At 41.5% G+C, this 21,327-nt stretch overlaps 1 protein-coding gene across 1 annotated transcript in view; it reads right to left on the minus strand.

Moving 5' to 3' along the window:
- cntfr (ciliary neurotrophic factor receptor) overlaps positions 1-21,327 on the minus strand; it is a 278,017-nt gene that overhangs the window by 30,001 nt on the left and 226,689 nt on the right. Inside the window, exons 5-7 of the mRNA XM_051938344.1 lie at positions 10,688-10,805; positions 9,424-9,590; positions 602-765 (exon numbers count right to left, since the gene is read on the minus strand). Of these exons, the coding sequence (XP_051794304.1) occupies positions 602-765; positions 9,424-9,590; positions 10,688-10,805 (449 nt within the window). The remainder of the gene's footprint in view (positions 1-601; positions 766-9,423; positions 9,591-10,687; positions 10,806-21,327) is intronic.

Here is a 21,327-nt window from a genome sequence, read left to right on the forward strand (position 1 = left end):
TCAGAGGCATCTCTCTGGACAAAGATCCCTTATTTCTGAAGTAAATATCCACATTTAATCATCATATGTGGAAAAATAGGGCCCATTTTTATCCATAAGTAAGAAAAGCAAAGATTTCTGAGTGAAAAAGATGACACAGGCTCTGCAGAAATATTTTGAATCGAGGTGAAACTCAAGCTGTAATTTGTAGGAAGTGTTTTCCTTTAGAACAGCATTTCCAGCTTTTTAAACACCACATAATGAAACTTAGTCTAACTGGTGTTTTCTAATGTTGACCTACAGCTTACAGGAGATATTCAGTGTCTGAACAAACACTCCAGAACATTTAGAACCTTTAATTCTGGCTTGTCCATAGTCATTACATGTAAAACTGTTTTTAAGGACAGAGAAGTTTAGAGATGTGATTTCCTTTTGGCTCCACTGGATATAAAATGATGGAGCTTCATTCGTTAGTGTTGATGTTAAACAGAAGTCCTGCTAAACTGCTGTGGACTCTGACTTGTTGTAAAGTGCTCTATAAAAACAAAGTCTTGCTGGCTGACTGGCTGACTGACTGACTGACTGATTGATTGATTAATTGACTGACTGACTGATTACTCACGTGCTGCCACTGCTCTCGGATGAGCGGCCGGTACCGGAGGAAGTACTTCAGGGGGAAGTTGTCGATGTCGGGCCAGGTGGCGGGGCTGTGCCAGGACACCTCCAGCCTCCGGGCGTTCAAACGGATCGGGGTCGCTGTGACGCGCTCCGGTGGGTCTGGTTTTACTGTGGGGAGGATAAAAATCAGTTATTTAGGGTCACTCAGCCTGGTGGAATCATTATGGAGATGATTACTGAGACAACTGTTGCTCTACAGTGGAAGTTCTCAGACTGGGAGGCTGAGGAGAAAGAGAAGACGTTCCCACCAGAGGAACACCATGGATTTACACTTGGTTGGATGGAAATGACTTGTGTAAGGATGGTAAACTAAAGAGGAGTTTCCTGACCTTTATTTCACTACCTTTTGCCCAGCGTTCCCAGTCTGTCAGTGATTGTTGGGTTGGGACGGTTGTTGGCTTCTGAAGAGGATCATTAATGACAACAAGCTTCAGAACTAATGTTCTACAGCAGGGATGTCCAACATACGGCCAGGCCAGAAGGTCCGATCAAAGCGTAAAAATCAAAAAGACATTATCTGAAATTGTAAATCTGTAAAACTGTCTTTCATTGGTGAATAATCAGCAGCACACAGATGTGACTCTTTTCTCCTACAGCCGGCCGTCACACTTTCCACTGATGCTGCCCAAACCTAGTAGAAATTCTCCAGAAATCTACTGCATATCTGCCTCCACTCTGAATTTTCTGTTTTTTTCCCATTAATACAATATCATGCTTTCTGTTTTTACACACGTCTGCAAGTTACAGCATGATGTAAATTTCCAGAAGGGTCGATAAAGAAAAGGAGGATAAATGGAGCTCAAAACAGAAAATGATTTAGAGGACAGAATGTGATCATCCACACCTTCCTGGCTCATTGTTAAAAGAGTTGTAAGTGAACCAGTCACTGCAGGAGGAGCTTCTACTGATGTAGTAGGAGCTTCTAAATTCTCCAGAAATCCTGGACGACATCCAACGACTGGGATTGACACATTTGACAGACACATCGGCAGAGCCCCAATCTGTTAGCAGCTGCTATATCCTGTAAAAATAAACATGTTTTTCTATGTTTGAGGGGCAAAGCAACCGTCTGTGCATGCAAGCATCAATCAGCCCTGGTTGTACAGCTCTGAAAGCATCCATCTTTCAGTGACTGTGTGGGTCCACAAAGGTAAGAGCACCTCACATCAGAGTACAACAAATCTGAACTTTCACCACACCCCACAGTAGATATCTGCTGTTTGGACTGGATGAGGAATCTGCATCATAAACTGAAGGCGTGGAAACATGAGGAAAGAGACGCCTAAATCAGAAGAGGGGAAAGTGAAATGAAAGATGCTGTTGGGTTGCACGATTTACAGTTTAATGAGACTGACTGATTGTAGAAATAAAGTTTTAAATCTTGCAAAACACAAAGACCAACCCCTGAAGATTGAGGAAGCCATAGAAGGGAACTCTTTGACGGCTACTTTCTCTAACTACTACAGTTCTGCCCTTTTTATTCTAACTGTTCTTCTATTTGCTGCTGTAACACCATAAATGTCCCCACTGTGGGTTCTATCTATCCATCCATCCATCCATCCATCCATCCATCCATCCATCCATCTATCATCCAACCATCCATCCATCCATCCATCCATCCATCCATCATCTATCCATCCAACCATCCATCCATCCCTCTATCATCCATCCATCCATCCATCTATCATCCATCCATCTATCCATCCATCCATCTATCATCCAACCATCTATCCATCCATCCATCCATCTATCCATCCATCCATCCATCTATCATCCATCCATCCATCCATCCATCTATCATCCATCCATCCATCTATCATCCATCCATCCATCCATCTATCATCCATCCATCTATCCATCCATCCATCCATCTATCATCCAACCATCCATCCATCCATCTATCCATCCATCCATCCATCCATCTATCATCCAACCATCCATCCATCTATCATCTATCCATACATCCATCCATCTATCATCCATCCATCTATCATCCATCCATCCATCTATCATCCATCCATCCATCCATCTATCCATCCATCTATCATCCATCCATCCATCCATCCATCCATCTATCCATCCATCCATCCATCTATCATCCAACCATCCATCCATTCATCTATCATCCATCCATCCATCCATCCATCTATCATCCATCCATCCATCCATCTATCATCCATCCATCTATCCATCCATCCATCCATCCATCTATCATCCAACCATCCATCTATCCATCCATCCATCCATCTATCATCCAACCATCCATCCATCTATCATCTATCCATCCATCCATACATCCATCCATCTATCATCCATCCATCTATCATCCATCCATCCATCCATCTATCATCCATCCATCCATCCATCTATCCATCCATCTATCATCCATCCATCCATCCATCCATCCATCCATCCATCCATCCATCTATCCATCCATCTATCCATCCATCCATCCATCTATCATCCAACCATCCATCCATTCATCTATCATCCATCCATCTATCATCCAACCATCCATTCATCTATCATCCATCCATCCATCCATCTATCATCCATCCATCCATCCATCTATCATCCATCCATCCATCCATCTATCCATCCATCTATCATCCATCCATCCATCCATCCATCCATCTATCCATCCATCTATCCATCCATCCATCCATCTATCATCCAACCATCCATCCATTCATCTATCATCCATCCATCTATCATCCAACCATCCATCCATCTATCATCCATCCATCCATCCATCCATCTATCATCCATCCATCCATCCATCGTACTAATGCTACCATTATTATCATTACTATCTTTTTCTCAAGTTCGTGATGTACTCTAACGATAAACAGAGCGAGGATGAAGCTGACATTTGTGAATTTACCAGAATTTAACAGTGGTGAGGACAAAACTGTTTGAGGGAACTGAGGCAAGGCAGAAGATGAGAAGCCATCGGTCCCTGATGAAAAGGCGTGTATAAATGATGTGTTTCTGAATATATGTCCGCTGAGAAAGACACAAAGACGGAGAGGTTGAGAGAATTCAATTCGAAGCTTTTCAGACGATATTGAATGACCCAGTCTTTGTCAGATCACTCCCACAGGGGAACACACCGGCCTGTCACTTTAGCTACATGAAACCTTTCTGAGCCAGACACACACATGGCATCACAAAGGGAAATGGATAGCTGCAATTATAATCTGAATGTCTGATAACATACAAACAGACAGAACCAGAGGATGAAAGCACATTTGGCTAAAAAGCACAACAACGCTCATGTCCAAAGGCACAGAGACAGACAGGAGAGACAAGACAGACAGGTGTTTCTCCTGCTAGTAAGACCTTTACTGAACGCACGATTAAAAATATGAAAGACTGACAGCGATGCTAACAGACAGCTAACAGCAGACAGACAGCTTTCTCCTCTCAGATATTCATCTCTTTGTGGCCGTGTTCAGGTAAATGTGTATAAAGATGGAACGGGAAGGAGGAAAGTGCATGAAGCAGAGGAAAACCAAGGGGGGAAACTGTCCTCTTTGTCCTGCGGTACATTATCGAAGGAAATATGTGCGAGAACGGAACAAAACAGAGAGAAATGTGTTTGGGCAGGCGGTCCCCAGGTATTCATCTGACTTGAAACGTACAGTATTAGCTGTGTGCTGCATGAGTAATGAACACATCCCTCTGCTGACGACCGCTGGGACGGCAACTGGAGCCTGACCAAGAGCTACTTTTAATACCAAAGCTGAGAAAAAGGGAAGGAATTTGCTTTCAAATGAAGAGTGTGAAATCCACTGCGACAATAATAAGAGTCTGGGAGCTCACTGACCGATGCAGCGTTTTAGAAAATAAGCTGAAGGTGACGGTGATGTTAATGCAGGGAAAGCAGCGTGTCACATATAAGAGCAGCATCAGTATGGAGCAGACAGAACAATGCTGGTTTATTATGAGCAGGCATGTTAAAAGAATAGTTGAAGAGAAAGAAAGAAGTGACGTGTGATCATGAGGTCTAATTTAATGACATTCCTTTGTTGTGCCTGTCCAGACTTGGCCTGGAAATGTCTGTCATGCCTCACTTGGCTTTGTTCCTTCAAATTTGCATCCACATTACTGTCCCTGTGTCTTTGCTTCAGTCTCATATTACAGCAGTCACTGCGGCGCTTTTCTTTTCCTTTGTTGGAGATGCATCCGAACAGGTATAATGTAACATAAAAGTCTCATCTTTCAAACCGACTATTACATGCACTGTCTGCTGGAAACAGAGGGAGAAAGCGAAAGGCAGAGGGCTAATCTTTGTTCCAAAAAAGTCGCTGAATGGTTTCCTTTGAAGCAAATCGAGCAATAAAATGTGAGAAATCTGCAAAAGCTACGTCTGCATGCCTGTTTTTCTTTGCAGACTTTCTAAAACCATTCTGGTTCGTCATCTGTTCCTTTCACTTAATGCATCCAGGTGTGACTCTAAAACTCTGCTGTCCTCACATTAATCCATCTTTCCTTTCAAATCAATCGGCTTTGGGAGAATCTGGACATGTATTCTTCGATGTGCCGCATGATGGCTGCACTTGAACAAATGGGTAAAATGGAGAGAAGTGGACTGCTTCGATCCGCAGTGACGTCTCACAAGAATGATTTTTAACAAAAGAAAATGGAACATAAGGGCTGAAACATAGCTTTCTCCTGTACAGCTGTGGCTCTGTACATACAGATCAACCCCTCTATCTGCAATGTTTATGGAAGAATTTAACAAATCTTCCTGTGCACATTAAACACTGCAGCTGATGTTAATGGGTGAAAAACGGTTCAGAATCAATCTTTTAAATTAGCAAAAGCACCTATTACACTCCAGCAATGGAGTGTGTCCAGATAAGTGTTAGCGCCGTAGGACATGTTTTCTGTTTATCTAAGAAATCTGGTACATATATTCTGTGCATTCTAACCGAATAATATGCTGTGTGGAGCTATAATGTCTCACTGATGTGCAAAATTACACAAAACCAGATTTAATGACTAAAAGCAGACATCCTAAATTCACGTGGCTGAAGTCTGATCAGTTCAAAGCAGCAGCAGGGGAAGAGAACAAAGAAATAAAAGAAATAACACATTACACATTCACATCACTGCAGTCAAACCCAATGACGACATTCATCAAACCTCCACCTCCTGAGCAGCCGTCTGATGGGATCCAGAAACCTCTCACTCATGGTGATTTGGGACTAAACACCTCAGGAGATTCTGAAGTGGTGACATTTATTTAGTATTTCTATTCTCCCCTTAAAGAAGCCCCATCGTATGGAGGGGTGAGTGTTCTGGTTGGGGGTCTCTGTTAGTAAAGGAACCAGACTAGGAGTGATTCAAAGACCTCTATGAACCATAAATCATGAAGTGACACAGCCTTGCATGGAAGGCCAGGACCCCTCTGGAGTCTGGATTAGGAGAGCAGCTCATTCATGTTCATCTGGCGGTAGGGTCTGGACCTCTGGGGCTGAGCTAAGATCTGCCCAGTGGGTCCACCATCTGCACTAAGAGGTGTTCTGTAGGGTGGAACCGTGCAGCAGGTCAAGGCTGGAAGCAGCAGATGAGACCATCCCATGGCGGTCTGATCTGGCCTGAGACCACCATGGGATGAACCAGGTAGAACTAAAAAACGATGTTTGTGAGAAAGACGTCTGGATAGCTATCTGCCACCGTGGAATGACCCTGGATAAATGGAAGAAAAAGCATGGACAGATGGCTTTTATTCTAGAGATACTTGCACTTTTGTGCATGGTGGTAATTCCTGCATCTAATGTGGCTCAGATCTCTGCTGGTCGTAGGAATGCTTCTTTGCAGCCAAATCTGATCTTTAGGCTCCTCTGGTGGGAAGCAGAGACAGCAGGAATCCACTAAATACCACAACAGAGAGATTATTTGTACAGAATCAGCCTGTTGGTTTAATCCAGGATGCTCATTTGGTAATTTGTAGAAAATAACTTGAACCTGCCGCTGTAAGCTGCTGTCTTCAACCTCTCCATGTTTATCACTGAACTCTACCCGGCTGGTTGCTTTCAGCTCCTCACAAACTTCCATATTTCCCTACAAACCAGCCCAAAGTAGCTAAATTACACCTGAATGTGATCACTCCTGTACTGACTGACGTGACACGGTGACAAATGATGTGAGGTGCTGAATAAAGCCGCCGTAATCACGCTGACGTGTCGGGATTGGGTTACAGCAGACTGACTTTAATCACAGGGAATGAGTAATGTGCTGAATGACAGCCGGGGCTCAGGTGGGCCGCTGTCACAAAAACCTTCTTTGTTGTTAACGAAAAACACCGACGAGGTCAGTTTGATCATCACTAGAAAGCTTTAAGTTATCTTCTGTAGTTTCCTTCAGGGTTTTTTTGTCATCTGCACATGTGAGGACACACGTGTGCTCAAACACACACTTATCTAATGTCATCTCAGCGCTGGTTGGATGAACAAGGACAGTTGTGGAACCTAATACTCCTACTCTGGATTCAGAAGTGCACCAGGAAGCATGAAATGGTTTTATTTATTTACGATGTGCCGTATTGTCCCTGAAAATGAGCGTGACCTACAGCGAGGAACGGCATAAGGAGGGCTTTTAACGGAGCGGAGCAGATATACAGGAGAGTAGATCATTAGATGAGAAAACTTTTAAAAGTTTGCCCTTTCTACCTACAGTTTGTTATAATAGTAAAAAATGTTCTTTTCAAATGTGCTCTTGGATGCGTTTATGAATCACTGGGCTAGACGTGTCGCCTCTGACTGTCTGTGATCGCTGACAGCTGTACGGTCGGATCGGTTATCGTGGTAGAGAGAGGCGAGCCAGAAAAATCAGAGTTCAGAATAAAAAGAAGCAGGAAACAACCAGCAAAGAGGACAGAAGAAGAAAATAGAAAATACATTTTTAGGCTCATAAACAACAAAAAAGTGAGGATGGGAAACCATCTGTCACATTTTATCTGAGATGACTCGGTGGACGATAGCAGAGGAGGAAATAGAGGGAAAATGAGTGCAGGAAGAAGGAGAAAGCAGAGAGGAAAGAAAGAAAGAAAGAAAGGAGCAGTGGGGTATTCTGCTATCACCAATAGTTGAAGGATATTTCCTCAGCCAAGGCGCTAATCCGGCTACCATTAGCATTTTCATGAGTCTTGTGTCCGGGGCTTGGCAGAGCATGTCACCGGCTCTCACACACACACACACACACACACACACACACACACACACACACACACACACACACACACACACACACACACACACACACACACACACACACACCAACAGGCTGACAGCGACTGTGTGGAGTGTGTCGGTTTGAGAGGGTTAGGTGGTGAAAAAGAGATTGTGTGTGTGTGTGTGTGTGTGTGTGTGTGTGTGTGTGTGTGTGTGTGTGTGTGTGTGTGTGTGTGTGTGTGTGGTCAGGTGCTGGCTATACTAGTGGGAACCAAATGTCCCCACAACTGTAGGAAAACCGAAAACTATGTCACTTATGGGGACCTCATTTTGGTCCCCACAAGTTTAAACAGTGTTTTCTTGGCCATGTTGTTGTTACTGAAAAAAGTAAAAGTGCAAAAACGTTTCTTTAGGGTTAGGCATTGTTTTGGTGTTGGTTAGGGTTAGGGTTAGGGTTAGATATGAATGTTAGTCAATGGTATGTCCCCACAATGATAGAAAAACATAATATGTGTGTGTGTGTGTGTGTGTGTGTGTGTGTGTGTGTGTGTGTGTGTGTGTGTGTGTGTGTGTGTGTATTCATGCACACCCGTATCGCACTCGGAGCTCTACAACAGAGCTGAGGACCGCTGGCAGCACTTCCCCTTATCTATCAAAGTACTTCTCATTCCTCCTTTAAAATGAATTTCTCCTCTTCACTGCTTTCCAGCCGGAGTTGCTGTGAATTCTAAGAGCATTGCTGTTATTATGTGGCCCTCTGCAGCCCAAACGAACAAAAAAAAAACTTCTTTTTTTAAAACTTTGAGGTATTGAAGGCTGTAATTTAGAAGAAAAAAAATCTGTCAATGAAGGAGCCAACTTTCATGAATAATTTTAACATTAAATATGACGAAAATATGCTTAAATAGCAGCTGGTTTTGGCAGAGGGAAGTGAGAAACCAGAGTCCCATCCTGTCCAGGCCTCAGCCTTTTCTCCAGCAGACAGTATTTAACTGAGAGGTTGATTGTTTGTTATCCGCAGCCTTCGGTAATGACATGGGTGCACAGTCAGTAGGTTCCTCACTAATGGACTGGACAGTTGGTTAAAGGAAACAAAAAGAAGCCGTGCACTCTCCTATCAGCTGGGTGACATTTATTTGGCCAATGAAAATTCAATTTTCTTTGTCTGGCTGGCACCGAGCAGATCTCCAAAGGGAAACAGAAGTGAATGAAATCAGTCATCTGTGGTCAAACAAATGCATTAACATTGCTCAAGGGTTGGCATCCCTGACACTTTTTACTTCTTTTTTTATTTTTTCTTTGCCAAATGCCTGTCAATCTGTGTGGGAAAAGAATGTCAGATCTGCTCCTGGCCTGAGTTCAGCAGAGCGTTGTTGGTAAACTTTAATGAGCTCCAACGTTCTGCAACCCGGAATGAACTCACACTTTCTAATTTGTCAGAGCTTTTACTGTGAACACTTTAAAGAATGTAAAACAATTCATTTTGAGCTGAAAACAAGCTTTCAGCCCTGGCAGCTAAAACACATTCAGTATGAAAACAGCTGCTTTCACCCAACACCCAGAACAAAGAAAGAGAACATCTCACCTATACTGGACTCCTCGAATGAGATGGTGGTGAAAGCTTTCCCCAGGGAGTTGACTGCCGTCACGTTTACTTTGTAGGGGAAGCTGGAGAAGACCTCCGGAAAGCGAACATGACAGCGATTCTTGTGGACGGCGTCTTTCTGCACATCTAGCAGCCGCTGGTTGTGTCTGAATGGAAGAGAAACATGGAGATGAGGCACACAGACACAGAGAAACAGGAGAAGAAGAGACAGAATAGATGAGCTGCCGTGTTTTCTGCTTGGAAGCAGCTTCGTACCCGCCAGTATGGAAATGTAGAAATGCACAGTTAGGCGGTTTTCCTGCCTTTTTATGCTCTGGAGCTGAATCATAATTAGAACTGTGGCACTAAAACTGCTGACTAAACCGCCTGGGTTATTCTAGTGTTTGTTTTAATGTGACTTTATGTTGAAATTTCTACATTTGCTTGCAGGTTAAAGACATCTTGCATGAGTTTAGGAGTCAAAAGTGAATCATTTTCCACTATTCATTACAGATAAAACCAGAAAAGACAGTTACAATCCTCTTTACAGGGTGTTGTGACTGTTTGTGCAATTATAGAAAAAATACAGATATTAATAATATAACAGCATTAAACTAAGCATCCCTCTGCTCCAGTAGCTGCATGTTGACTTCTCTTACTGTTAATCTCTCTATCTGTTTCCTCCTGTCTCTCTCCTCATTATTATGCAAACACAGTAATATGAGGGTTCCAGCATTAATGACGGCAGCATCCACCTGCTGCAGAACGAGCGCAGGGATTCTGTGATCTGGGGTTTCAAAGGGAACCTGACAGAAACAGCATTTTATGCACAGAAGCTCCATCCATCGCTCTGTTACAGACAGGTAGAGATGGAATAAAAACTCAACCAGAGTGATTCTATTTTCCCTAAAAATCCCTGTTTTTGTAACCTCACATTGTTTTCCACGTGTAATTAAGTTTCAACCTTTTACTGCTATCAGAACGTGCTGTTTTCCTTCAGCTTTCTGCGTGCTTTTAAAAGGAGTTACTGAAAAGATTGGGGTTACATGTTTTAATAAGGCACAAATATGTGAGGACAAACCAGCAGGAATGTGTTTTCTGACTGTTTTTATGTGTTTAATGTTCCGCTCTGCTGGGTAAAGAATGAACTGAATTTCTAAGATGCTTGCTTGGTTAAAGGAGACATTTTTTAGTAATTAACGGCAAACCAAACACATCCGTCAGAGGACAGTAACAGACTGACAGGACATTCGGATGCACTTACTGTACGTCCACTTCGAAGGTGGTGGGGATGTAGGTGGGGTGGAGCTGGTGCCAGCTGCAGTAGAAGCCTTTGGGGTAGGTGTTGGACCGACAGGTGACCGTGGGCTCTCTAGGAGGAACTAACGAGACAAAAACAGGACAGACAGGACGACGGTCAACCAGTGTGTGCAGGTAGATCAAACTATGCTGCTTTTGAGACAAAGAAATGGAGACAAACAGCAGAAAGAGAAAGGCATCACGTTCCATTAATCAAAGCATAATTCATCCTCAAGCAAACCACGCCGAGTTTAAGACAGAGACATGAAGGAAAGAAAAACTATGAGAAAGAGAAATCAAAATCTAAGGAACACACATTACATTAATCAAACGCATGGCAGCCGTGCCTAATTACACATTACCTTATGGATCAGAGTTTTCATTAAGAACGCCACCGCTGCTGTGTGGAAATGAAGCTGCATCGTTTTAATAGACGTGCTTTTCATTTATTCAGCGGTGGCTGCCTCTACACGCTCGGGAGGATGTTTACATTTTTAATAATACAAGCAGATTAGAATTTAATTCATGATGCATCATTTATGTACCTGTAGTCTGAAATAAACAGTCATTTAACCGTCCTGTTGTCCTCATTTACAGGCACCAAAAAATATTGTTTTATTGTCTGAAAAAACATCAAAAAATTCAGAAAAAAAATCCACAAATTTCTGAACATTTGCAAAACCTTCAGGAAGAAAATTCCAATAATTCCTTCAAAATTTCCCTTAAATGTTTTATTTGAAAAAATCCCCAAAATTTGACAAGAAAATTCTTGTAAATATTTTAAAAAATGAGTAAAAATCTTCAAAAAGATCCTAAAAATATCTGAAGTGATTCCATATATATCAGTAAAACTTCTGATAATTTCTTGAAGAACATTCACATAAAAATCAACCAAAATCCAGCGCTGGATTTTGGTTGATTTTTATGTCAATGTTCTTAAACCTTTTTTTTTAACATTTCTTTTATTTCCACCAAGAAAGGTTCAAAGATTTCCCAAAAATGTTAAAAATGTGGACATCAGAAGTTTTACTGTGAAAATATGTTTTTTCCCACATTTTCAAACTTTAAACTTTGACCCACAGGGCTAAATGTCCTGCTAACCTCCAGTTCAGAGAAACCTGAAAGTTTGAGCAGACTTAGAAATCTCAGTTTGGTTTGAGAGACACACGGTGAAGTTCCACACCTGGTTCCTGCTACTGTGACCTCACAAAACCCGTTAGCCAATCCACACAGACGTGGATGTGAACTGCAACTTGATTGGCTGCTGGAGGGAAAGAACCATGAGGTAATATTTGTGAATAATTAATAACTGCAGCTGCTTCTGTTTTTAAACTTAACACCACTGTGGACATTTCTGTCACCAACCAATCAAACATCATGGACCTAAATGTGTTCTCGATTTAAGATCTTCAGGAGGGTAAAATAAGTGAAGCAGCAGACTCAGAGGAATGGAACACGGTGCTTAGAGAAGGAAGGACACTGAAATGGAAGCAGAATAAAAAGAGGCTGGCCTGAAGACGTGATGTTACACCAACGCTGGCCTCCTCCCACATTAGCCTCTTTTCTTCCCAGCTAGTCGACCATGCACTCGTCTCCTCCTCCTCCCATACAGTACATGTACAGTGTCCCTGCTGCTATTTCACTCAGAAAGGATCCTTCACCTCCTCCACTTTGTGTTTTCTGTTCAACCAATCATCCTCCTTTATTTCCAGTCATCTTTTCTTGATCTAAACGGCAGCTTTTCCATTCAGACTGCTGCAGTTTATCTCTTTAACAATAGACGGTATCGGTCTGGTAAACCAGTCAGTGATACACGTCACACGTATGACAGATTATCTGATAACACCCAGACCCCAACAACTGGATCCTTATTTATAGCCGAGGCCCCATTCAGAGCAGACCTGGGAAAACCTGCCCAGTGGAGGAGGATTTCTGTCCCGTGAGGGGAAAAGGATCGCTGAGTGTTTTTACAGCTTCCAGGGTGTGGTCAGAAAGAGGACTAATTATGTAGACTATTGTTAAAAAGATGGGACATAAAGAGGATATTTATTAGTCATTATTTACTGGGTCAGGTTGAACTGGGAGTTTACAGATCAGAGACTCTTTGGGAAGCTCTGGTACTGGAATGATGGGAAGATGTGAGCTGACATGTTGTCAATGTGTAGGGTGAGTTAGAAAACTAAAAAAGAAAAGAAATACAACTAAAAACATAGAGAAAACATAACCAGATAGAGGCTCAAACACTGTGTTTCATGTACTGCAAGTCATTTTATCCACAGAGTATCGACTTGTAGAGCAGTGTACTGTGAATTTATGCACATCCACTGAAAATCAAGAAAAATAAAGCAGTTTTATTAGACATGTGCAGCCCTGTGCCAATGTTTTATCTACTAAAAGTAAGTGAGGATCCTTTGAAAAACAACGTCACACATCGATTTTATTTCACAGTTCACTTTGTACAAAGTCAATATACGGTAAAAAAAAGATAGTAAAGCTAATGAATAAACTTTAGACCCTATATCCAGGGCCGTTGTTTCATACTGCAGAATGAGCCTCGCTGATCGGTTTCAATCATCGCACATTTTCACTTAAACCTACGTTGTACGAGGAACTCCAGTGGTTTTACATTACAACCATTCGCTAGTTGGATGATGCTCATTTTGTTGTTTCTTACTTTAGAATAGCGTTACTGTTAAACCAAAAACTAAGTCAGGAAAGTATGGATGTACCTTGCTGACAGGTGTGTGGTTGCTCTGACAGACCTCTCAGACCAACCACCTTTATAAAACGATGAACACGTTGGAGGACGCTCTGAAGGAGACGGCAGACAGTCCAAACATGTCAGCAAGCTAAAGCCAACCTTTTACTGAGCTGTTGGTTTAAAAGTGATGATATTCTAATAGAACAATCTGCTTTTTAGCATAAATAAGTTAACAGCTAACCATAAATGCTGCAGAGATCACCTGCAGCCTAATAAAGACTAGAGAACCCTAAAAAGATGGGACGTAAGGACAGACTTATGGATCAGGAGTTGAGTCATTATAGGAGCTAATGTTAGAGCCACTTGTGCTTCTGTAGTTTGTTTTCTACAACTAGCAGCTCATTTATCAGTGTTTCACCTCACCACTGATAATTACTGAGATGACAAATCTTTAACCAAAGTTTCAGATAAAAAATAGTCATTTCTGTTGTTGTTTTAGCTCTCAGTGGTGTCCTGCTGTCTACCAGCTTCCTCTGGAATCTGAATATAATAAAGTTTGTTTAATGTGCATTTATGGTGGTTCAGCAGAAACTAATTCACATTAAAATACTCACTGCTGCAGCTTCCTGTCTGATTATTTATCAGTTTGTTATTGTGAAACCTCAGCATCTTTGTAATGTCCTGTGAGCAGCTCCTCTAGGTGTGTTTAGACCCAATAAACACACACACGCACGCACGCACGCACGCACGCACGCACGCACGCACGCACGCACGCACGCCGCCTGATTGGCTGCTATGGGGTCATTCCACTGTCACACACAATCAGCTGTGTTTAAGTGGTCACCACGGCAACTAATTAGCCTGTCAATAACGTGTAACGATGAGGTGCCAGGGACGACATCCAATCACACTCAATTAATCACGCTGACTAATTGGGGCCATCTCAATCAATTGGCTCCTCATCTGAGAGCTTCAGTCAGAGTCGGACTCAAACCTGCCGCCACACGAGGAGCCGCTGGAAGAATCCGCCTTAATCAATCACACCGGCTCGTTAGGAGCTCAGAAAAGACTCACAGAGAGAAAATAGTGACAGTCTGAGAGAGACAGAGAGGTTAAAGGACATGAAACGGTTCAGACTGCAGGAAGACAACAGGTTGGTTTCAGAGTTTACTTCTTAGTTTAGAGGTCAGATAAAGAATCAGAGACACCAGAAAGGACAAAACCTGCTGTAGGATGAACCGATCAACACTAAATAACTCCAAAACAAAGAGGTTTATGTGGACAATTACGCAGATGTTGACACCTGCAGTAAATGCCAGCTGTCCATTAGAGGTTAGTGGGTGAATACAGAAAAAAGGACAAACCAGGAAGTGGACTGCTGCTGGTTAGGAGCTAAAACTCAGTGTGGTCAGTCTGAAGCTCTTAAAGACAGCACTGAGCTGCCATCACAGGAAGAGTTTGATCACTTTCTGAACCTTAAAAAGGGAAAAAGAAGAGAAAATAAAATGGTTTGCTGGTTTAATAGCAACGTAAGGATCCCAGAGGAAAGAAAAGGGACCAGAGATAGAACATCGAAATGAGGACACGAGTAGAAAGAAGAGTCTGGGAGTAGAAAGGATTACCAGGAGGTGAGTGGAAGTAAAGAGAAATATCAGAAAAGATAAATGGACAAGAGATGAGACAAGACAACATTATCTGATCAGATTTTTGCTACTGTGCCCTCAAAACCTAAAAACTTAGACACGATCCACACTCATGCACGGAGAACCGTCACTGTGGTGACATGAGGACATCCATGCTACTGAAAACAGAGTTTAAACAGAAAGAAGAGGGAAGAACCAGAGAAAAGAACACCTGGAGGAAAATAAAGAAACCTCAGAACAAAGACTGTCTGAATATTAAAGCAAATAAAACAATAATTGAAATTAAAATGACACGGCGTTTATCCGGGTGTTTTTCGTGAACCTCCTCATGAATAAACCTTATTTGAATTAGAGCAGCTTTCATCATCTGCTTTGAATTGCTAAACCAAACGTGAGTTTGAAGATGCTCTTTGTCAGCCTCGTGAAACATACAAGCGCTCACGTGCACGTGCACGCCCCGGTGGTTAGCCAGGCTACTTTTAAATGGTAATAGGTCAGAGACTCATAAATGATAATGAGGAGAGAAGAAAGGTTAGGCAGAAAGGGAAGATACAAATTTACACTCTGACTGCCACTATTTCTGATTTTAAAGGTTAATTGTTATTAATCATCCTGCCAGTTATTAACCAATTACAATAACTGACCACAGAAATAAGGAAATTAATACAATTCTTGGCTTTTTTTTTACAGACATTTACTTGCAGTAAGCACCTCTTTCTGAATATTATTCATCGTTTTATACGCTGTTCTTCCACTCTAAGTCAGAGCACCATTCATGTCTGAGTGGAACAAGTGGGGAAGAATTTAATTGGCTTTGGAGGTTTAGTCGATTTTCAGCCTCAGTCTCAGTGTTTTATTAGGAAGGAGAGAAAAGAAATGCAGTCACTCTAGAAGTATTATGGGATGTCTGTGTTTTTACAGAAGCAGGAGAACCAGGGAGGGAAGCTGTGATGTGGAAATGATCAACAGAGGCTGAATGTTGATCAAACTGAACCTATTTTTATCTGCCTTACACCTTCTATCTGTTCTTTATGTAGAAGTCTTTACAGTCTTTTTCTAAAGACTTCTATTTACACCTTTTACTCCACCATGTGGTTATTTTTTATTCCTATTTTATTTTCAGAACTTCTTTATCTTGTATGTTCAGAATTTCATTGTGCCCAGAGTATAATGACAATAAAACTTTCTCATCTTAAGATCGTTCATTAAATGTCAACGCTTCCAGAACGTACGTCTGTGCACTAAAACAAAGGAAAACTGTGGAACAGTGGTGTGCTGAATGTGAGACCTAGAGTCTGATACCTCTGGAATAAAACATGTACATAGAAGAGTGTGATTTAAAATGTATGAAACAACACAAAAGTCACGGCGTAGTTAAATATCAAACTAGACTTTTTCTCCTCGTATCTTTTTCTGTGTCGATAAGAGCAGCCGGCGGCTTTTTACTTTCTCTCCTCCACACTATTCTAAAGCTGTCACACAAAAATTCTGGGTCTCGCAAAAAGAGGATCTTTGTCACAGGAGGGCGTGCACGCACACACACACACACACACACACTGATGATGAGGGACAATGACATCGCTAGCTCGGTTGCTAGGCTGCAGACTCTGTAGTAATTGCTATTTGGTTGTGTTGGTCGCCTCCCTGTAGCTTTGTGTGTGTGTGTGTGTGTGTGTGTGTGTGTGTGTGTGTGTGTGTGTGTGTGTGTGTGTGTGTGTATGTGTGTGTGTGTGTGTGTGTGTGTGTGTGTGTGTGTGTGTGTGTGTGTGTGTGTGTCTGTGTGTGTTTGTAGTTTATCCTCTCGCTATGACAACAAACACGAACGCTTTTTCCTCCACTCATTCACAAACTAGAATAAAATTCAGGTTTTTGTGGCCTCGACAGAAACAGCTTCCCTCATTCAGACTCCCTACTCTTGCTGCGGATTCCTTTATTCCACTTTAATCCTCCTGTTGTCTTCATTTACTGGCACCAAAACATAACATTTCCTTGTCTAAAAAAAATCCAAAAATTCAGCAAAAAATTCCCCAAATTTCTGAAAATTTGCAATAACCTTAAGGAAGAAAATAAAAGTTTCCCTTAAAAGTTTCATTTGTAAAAAAAAAAAAAATCCCCCAAATGTTGCAAGAAAATTCTAGGAAATATTTTCAAAAAATGAGTAAAAATCTTCCAGAAAACATCTTAAAAATATCTAAAGTGATTGTATATATAGCAGTAAAACTTCTAATATTTTCTTTAAGAACATTCGCATAAAATTCAACCAAAATCCAGAGATATTCACTGGATTTTTTTGTGAATGTTCTTCAGAAGCTTTTCTTTGTTTCCACCAAAAAAAGTTCAAAGATTTCCCAAAATTGAAAATGTGGACATCAGAAGTTTCATTGTGAAAATATGTTTTTTTTTTAAACGTGTCAGTTTGGCCTGCAGGACGACACGAGGGTTAAAGCAGCTGTGGACTTTTCTAACAGCGTTAAACAACAACCAAGGGTGTTGGACGAGCTAACGCTTCCATCCATCAGACATCTCTGTGGGTTTAAACCCTGTTAGGAATCCTGCTGGGATGAACTGGATCCTCAGCAGCGCTCTGGATGCTCTAACTGGTTTAGGCACGTCTTTGGTCTCCGTCTGCCTCGTCCTGCCAACGCCGTCGCTGCGTTTCAGATTAGCTTAGTCATGTGTCCTGGGAGGAAGAGGAATGTAAATAAAAGTGGAGGACAAGTCGTAGAGACGCGGTGGTGCCTTTTGGTCCAGACTAGCTGTCGTGGCTAACGCTAATGTAATTGTGGTGTAATATTTTTATCCCGGCACTCTGAAGCTTTACTGGAGTGTGCACAGACATGTGAGTGCAATTAGTGTGTGGATATAAATATGGAACTGTGCAGATTCGTCTGGATTGCATGTGCATACTTTAACGTCATCATTTAATTCTTGTTTGGATTAAATTCAGCAGAAACTTCTGCATGTGGAAATTTGACTAAAGGTTAAAACAAAGGAGAAACACACAGCCTGTAACAGAGGAACTGTTGTGCTTTTGTGTGGGTGTGTCCTTTTATTGCGCTGCTATTTGATTATAGAACCTCCGCTGTAGTTTATACAATCCCTGAGATTAACTCACTGACTCAACCCATTAGAGCTCAAACACATGCACTGCTTTTCTCCTCATCCGTCCACCACACACACACACACACACACACACACACACACACACACACACACACACACACACACACACACACACACACACACACACACACCTAAACAATGATGCCCTGGCATTCCAGGAATGTCCGTGGGCCGATTGGAAACAGCCGTGTGTGAGCGATGAATGAATGAAAGGAGGATGAATGCCTTATGAGAGCATCAGGAGTTGATAAGAGAAAAATGTGTCCAAAGTGTTTACTTTTCTGTTTAATTATTTTCTATTCCTTCATCTGCTTAATGCTTCATGTTGCTTGAATTAGCTCCAGCGCTAATATAAACAGAAATAATCGTCCAAACCAAGACCCAAGCTGTGATAAAGCGACATTTTCCTCTGAAAAGGACCGAGGAGAGGCGAGGAGAGGCTGGATGTGACCTCTGCAGCTCTGAAGGTCAGACACAGGAAGACGGCGATTACACCTGGACACTTAGATTACCGTCTCACACACACTTAACCACCTGACAGCACAAATCTTCCTCAAAGCTCCAGAATAACGTCCTGGTTTCACAGGAAATAAAGCAAATTTTTCCCGAGCAGGAAAACCGAGATGATGAAGGTTGAGATGACCGAGGAGGTTTTAGGAGCACAAACAGATGAATTCACTCCATGCACAGCTGTGAAATGAAGAAACAACCGAGCAGTGAATAATCATTATGAAGCTCTGTATGTTTGTTTTCTCTGAGACTATTAGGTCTTAGCAGGGGGCCGATGCTTGGAACCTTCCTCTCCATACTGTAGACCAGGGGTGTCCAACACGAGGCCCGTGGACCAAAAGTGGTCCTCCAGAGGGTCCAATCCGGCCCTCAAAGTGTAAAAATTACAGAGAAGACATTAACTGCAGATTGTAAATTAGTAAAACTATAAATTTAAAATCATTTCTAGACCATGACAAGTTGTTTGGATCATAAAGTAAAATACTAGATTGTTCTTTGTTCTTTTGTGTCTCATTTAGTCGTTTTGTCTGTTTTTGTTGTTTTTTTGTCTGACTTTGTTGTTCTGTGTGTCATTTTTCTCATTTTATGTTTTTTGTCTCGGTTCTATTGTCTGTCCACTTTTTTGTCGTTTTGTTTCTTGCTTTTGTCGTCTTTTGTCCTTTTTGTGTCATCTGTGTCATTTTATTATCTCATTTTAGTTGAATTTGTAACTTTTTTGTAGAATTTGTAGTCTCTTTTTGCTTTGTTTCAGGTTGTCTCATTTTTGTCATTTTGTGTCTCATTTTTTTCATTTTGTGTTTTGCTTTGTTCATGCTTTCGTGCATCCTTTTTGTCGTTTTCTATCTCGATCATTTGCCCATTTTTTTGTGCTTTGTAAGTTTTTCAGAATTCTTTGTCTCTTTTTTGTTTCGTTTTGAGTTGTTTGTATCATATTATGTAATTTTTTCTCATTTTCGTCGTTTTGTGTCTTGTTTCTGTAATATTTTTCTTGCTTTTGGTGTTTTTTTTTGGTCATTGTCTGACTTTTGTGGCTTTGATCATAAACTACTATATTGTTCAGTTCCAGATAGCTGTGATTATAATGAGGAGCTGGGGTTATTTATAGGCTGTTATGTTGTGGTTTTATTCAAACTGGGCTGAATGTGGAACCTGGACCAGAATGAGTTTGACTCTGGTGCTGTACATGCTAGCGGCTCTTCCTCATCCTAATGCAGGTGTTGAGGCTCTGAACATGAAACAGGAGAAACAAGAAAACAAATCCCACAGCCGGAACGACCACAGAGGTCACGCAGACCTTTCAAAAACTGCACACATTGCAGAAGTAAAAGTCCAAAGTTTCTGCGTGACTCCGTCGTCTGCTCTGCTCAGACGAGCAGCATTGAATCCAGAAGCTTACGAGAGGCCAGGAATTCCTTTCATGCTACTTCATTCTTCCCATATTTCATTATTATTTATCTTGACAGTGCGGCGCAGATTGCCAGGAAAGTTGGGAAACAGCGCAGTGCCACTCATGAGTGATTTGTTCATTTAAAAGTAATCTTCTTAGAGAAACTGCATTTTAACTTTTCAAGCTGTAGCCTCACAAGCCTGAAAGCTTTTCTCTGCTCGTTGTTTCAGTTCCTTCAAGCTGCTGCTTGGAGAGGACAAACTACAGCAGCAAAGCTCAATAATGGGGGATTTTCTCATGCTAAACCGGGAGGAATTCATCTTTTACGTTCTTGGGATGTGTCTGTCACCCTCTCACCTATCATGGATTAATGTGTTTGTTAAGAGCACTGCAGCAGATCAAACTCTCACACTGTACCGGAAAAAGAGCTCGATATCACATATTTACACTTTCCAGCTGTTAAATGGAGAGCAGACACATCCTCTACCATTCAGGAGTCTGGGGTCACTTAGAAATGTCCTTATTGTTAAAAGAAAAGCTGCTTATTGTTGCCATAACTCAAAAGAACTGAATAATAATTAGATTTTTTTGTGTGTCTGTGTTGAGCCAAAACATCTGTTTTTAGACTCAAAATGAAAAAAAAATGTTCACAGTAACTCAGTAACAAACGTTTGACCCAAAAATCCTTTACAATGAGATGGAAAATGTCCAGAATGATTTAAAATTTGTCCAAAATCACAAAACACTGTTCAAAACTGTGGCTAATTTAAGCACACATTTCTGCATTAGTTGATATGAAACTCATTTCAAGGAGAGGATACTTCATGAAAACTAATTTATCTGAACATATCTGAACAAAAATGTCTTTGACTGCAGTGAAAAATACAATTTAGAACCGGGGATAGTTTGTTAAACATACAGTACTATTCAACAGTCTGGGGTCACTTAGAAACGTCCTTATGGTTAAAAGAAAAGCAGATTGTGTTTTTGACCAAATCACTCTTTTCTGATTTCAACACTCCTCCATTGTGTTTAAAAAAAGTGAAACCCAAATGTACTTTTTTCTGCCTTTATTCTACTTTAATAACAACTTAAGCTCCACTTTCCTCGTTGCATCTAAAACAAAATCAAGCGTAAAGTCTGATGATGTGGGAGAAAGCTGCAGGCTCAGAGGACAGAGGTGTGATGCCGCTGCACTGATGAAGCTACAAACTGCCGTTCCATCCCTGAACGCCGGCTCA

The sequence above is a fragment of the Acanthochromis polyacanthus genome, chromosome 18 (genome assembly GCF_021347895.1).
Source record: "Acanthochromis polyacanthus isolate Apoly-LR-REF ecotype Palm Island chromosome 18, KAUST_Apoly_ChrSc, whole genome shotgun sequence".
NCBI lineage: Eukaryota > Metazoa > Chordata > Actinopteri > Pomacentridae > Acanthochromis > Acanthochromis polyacanthus.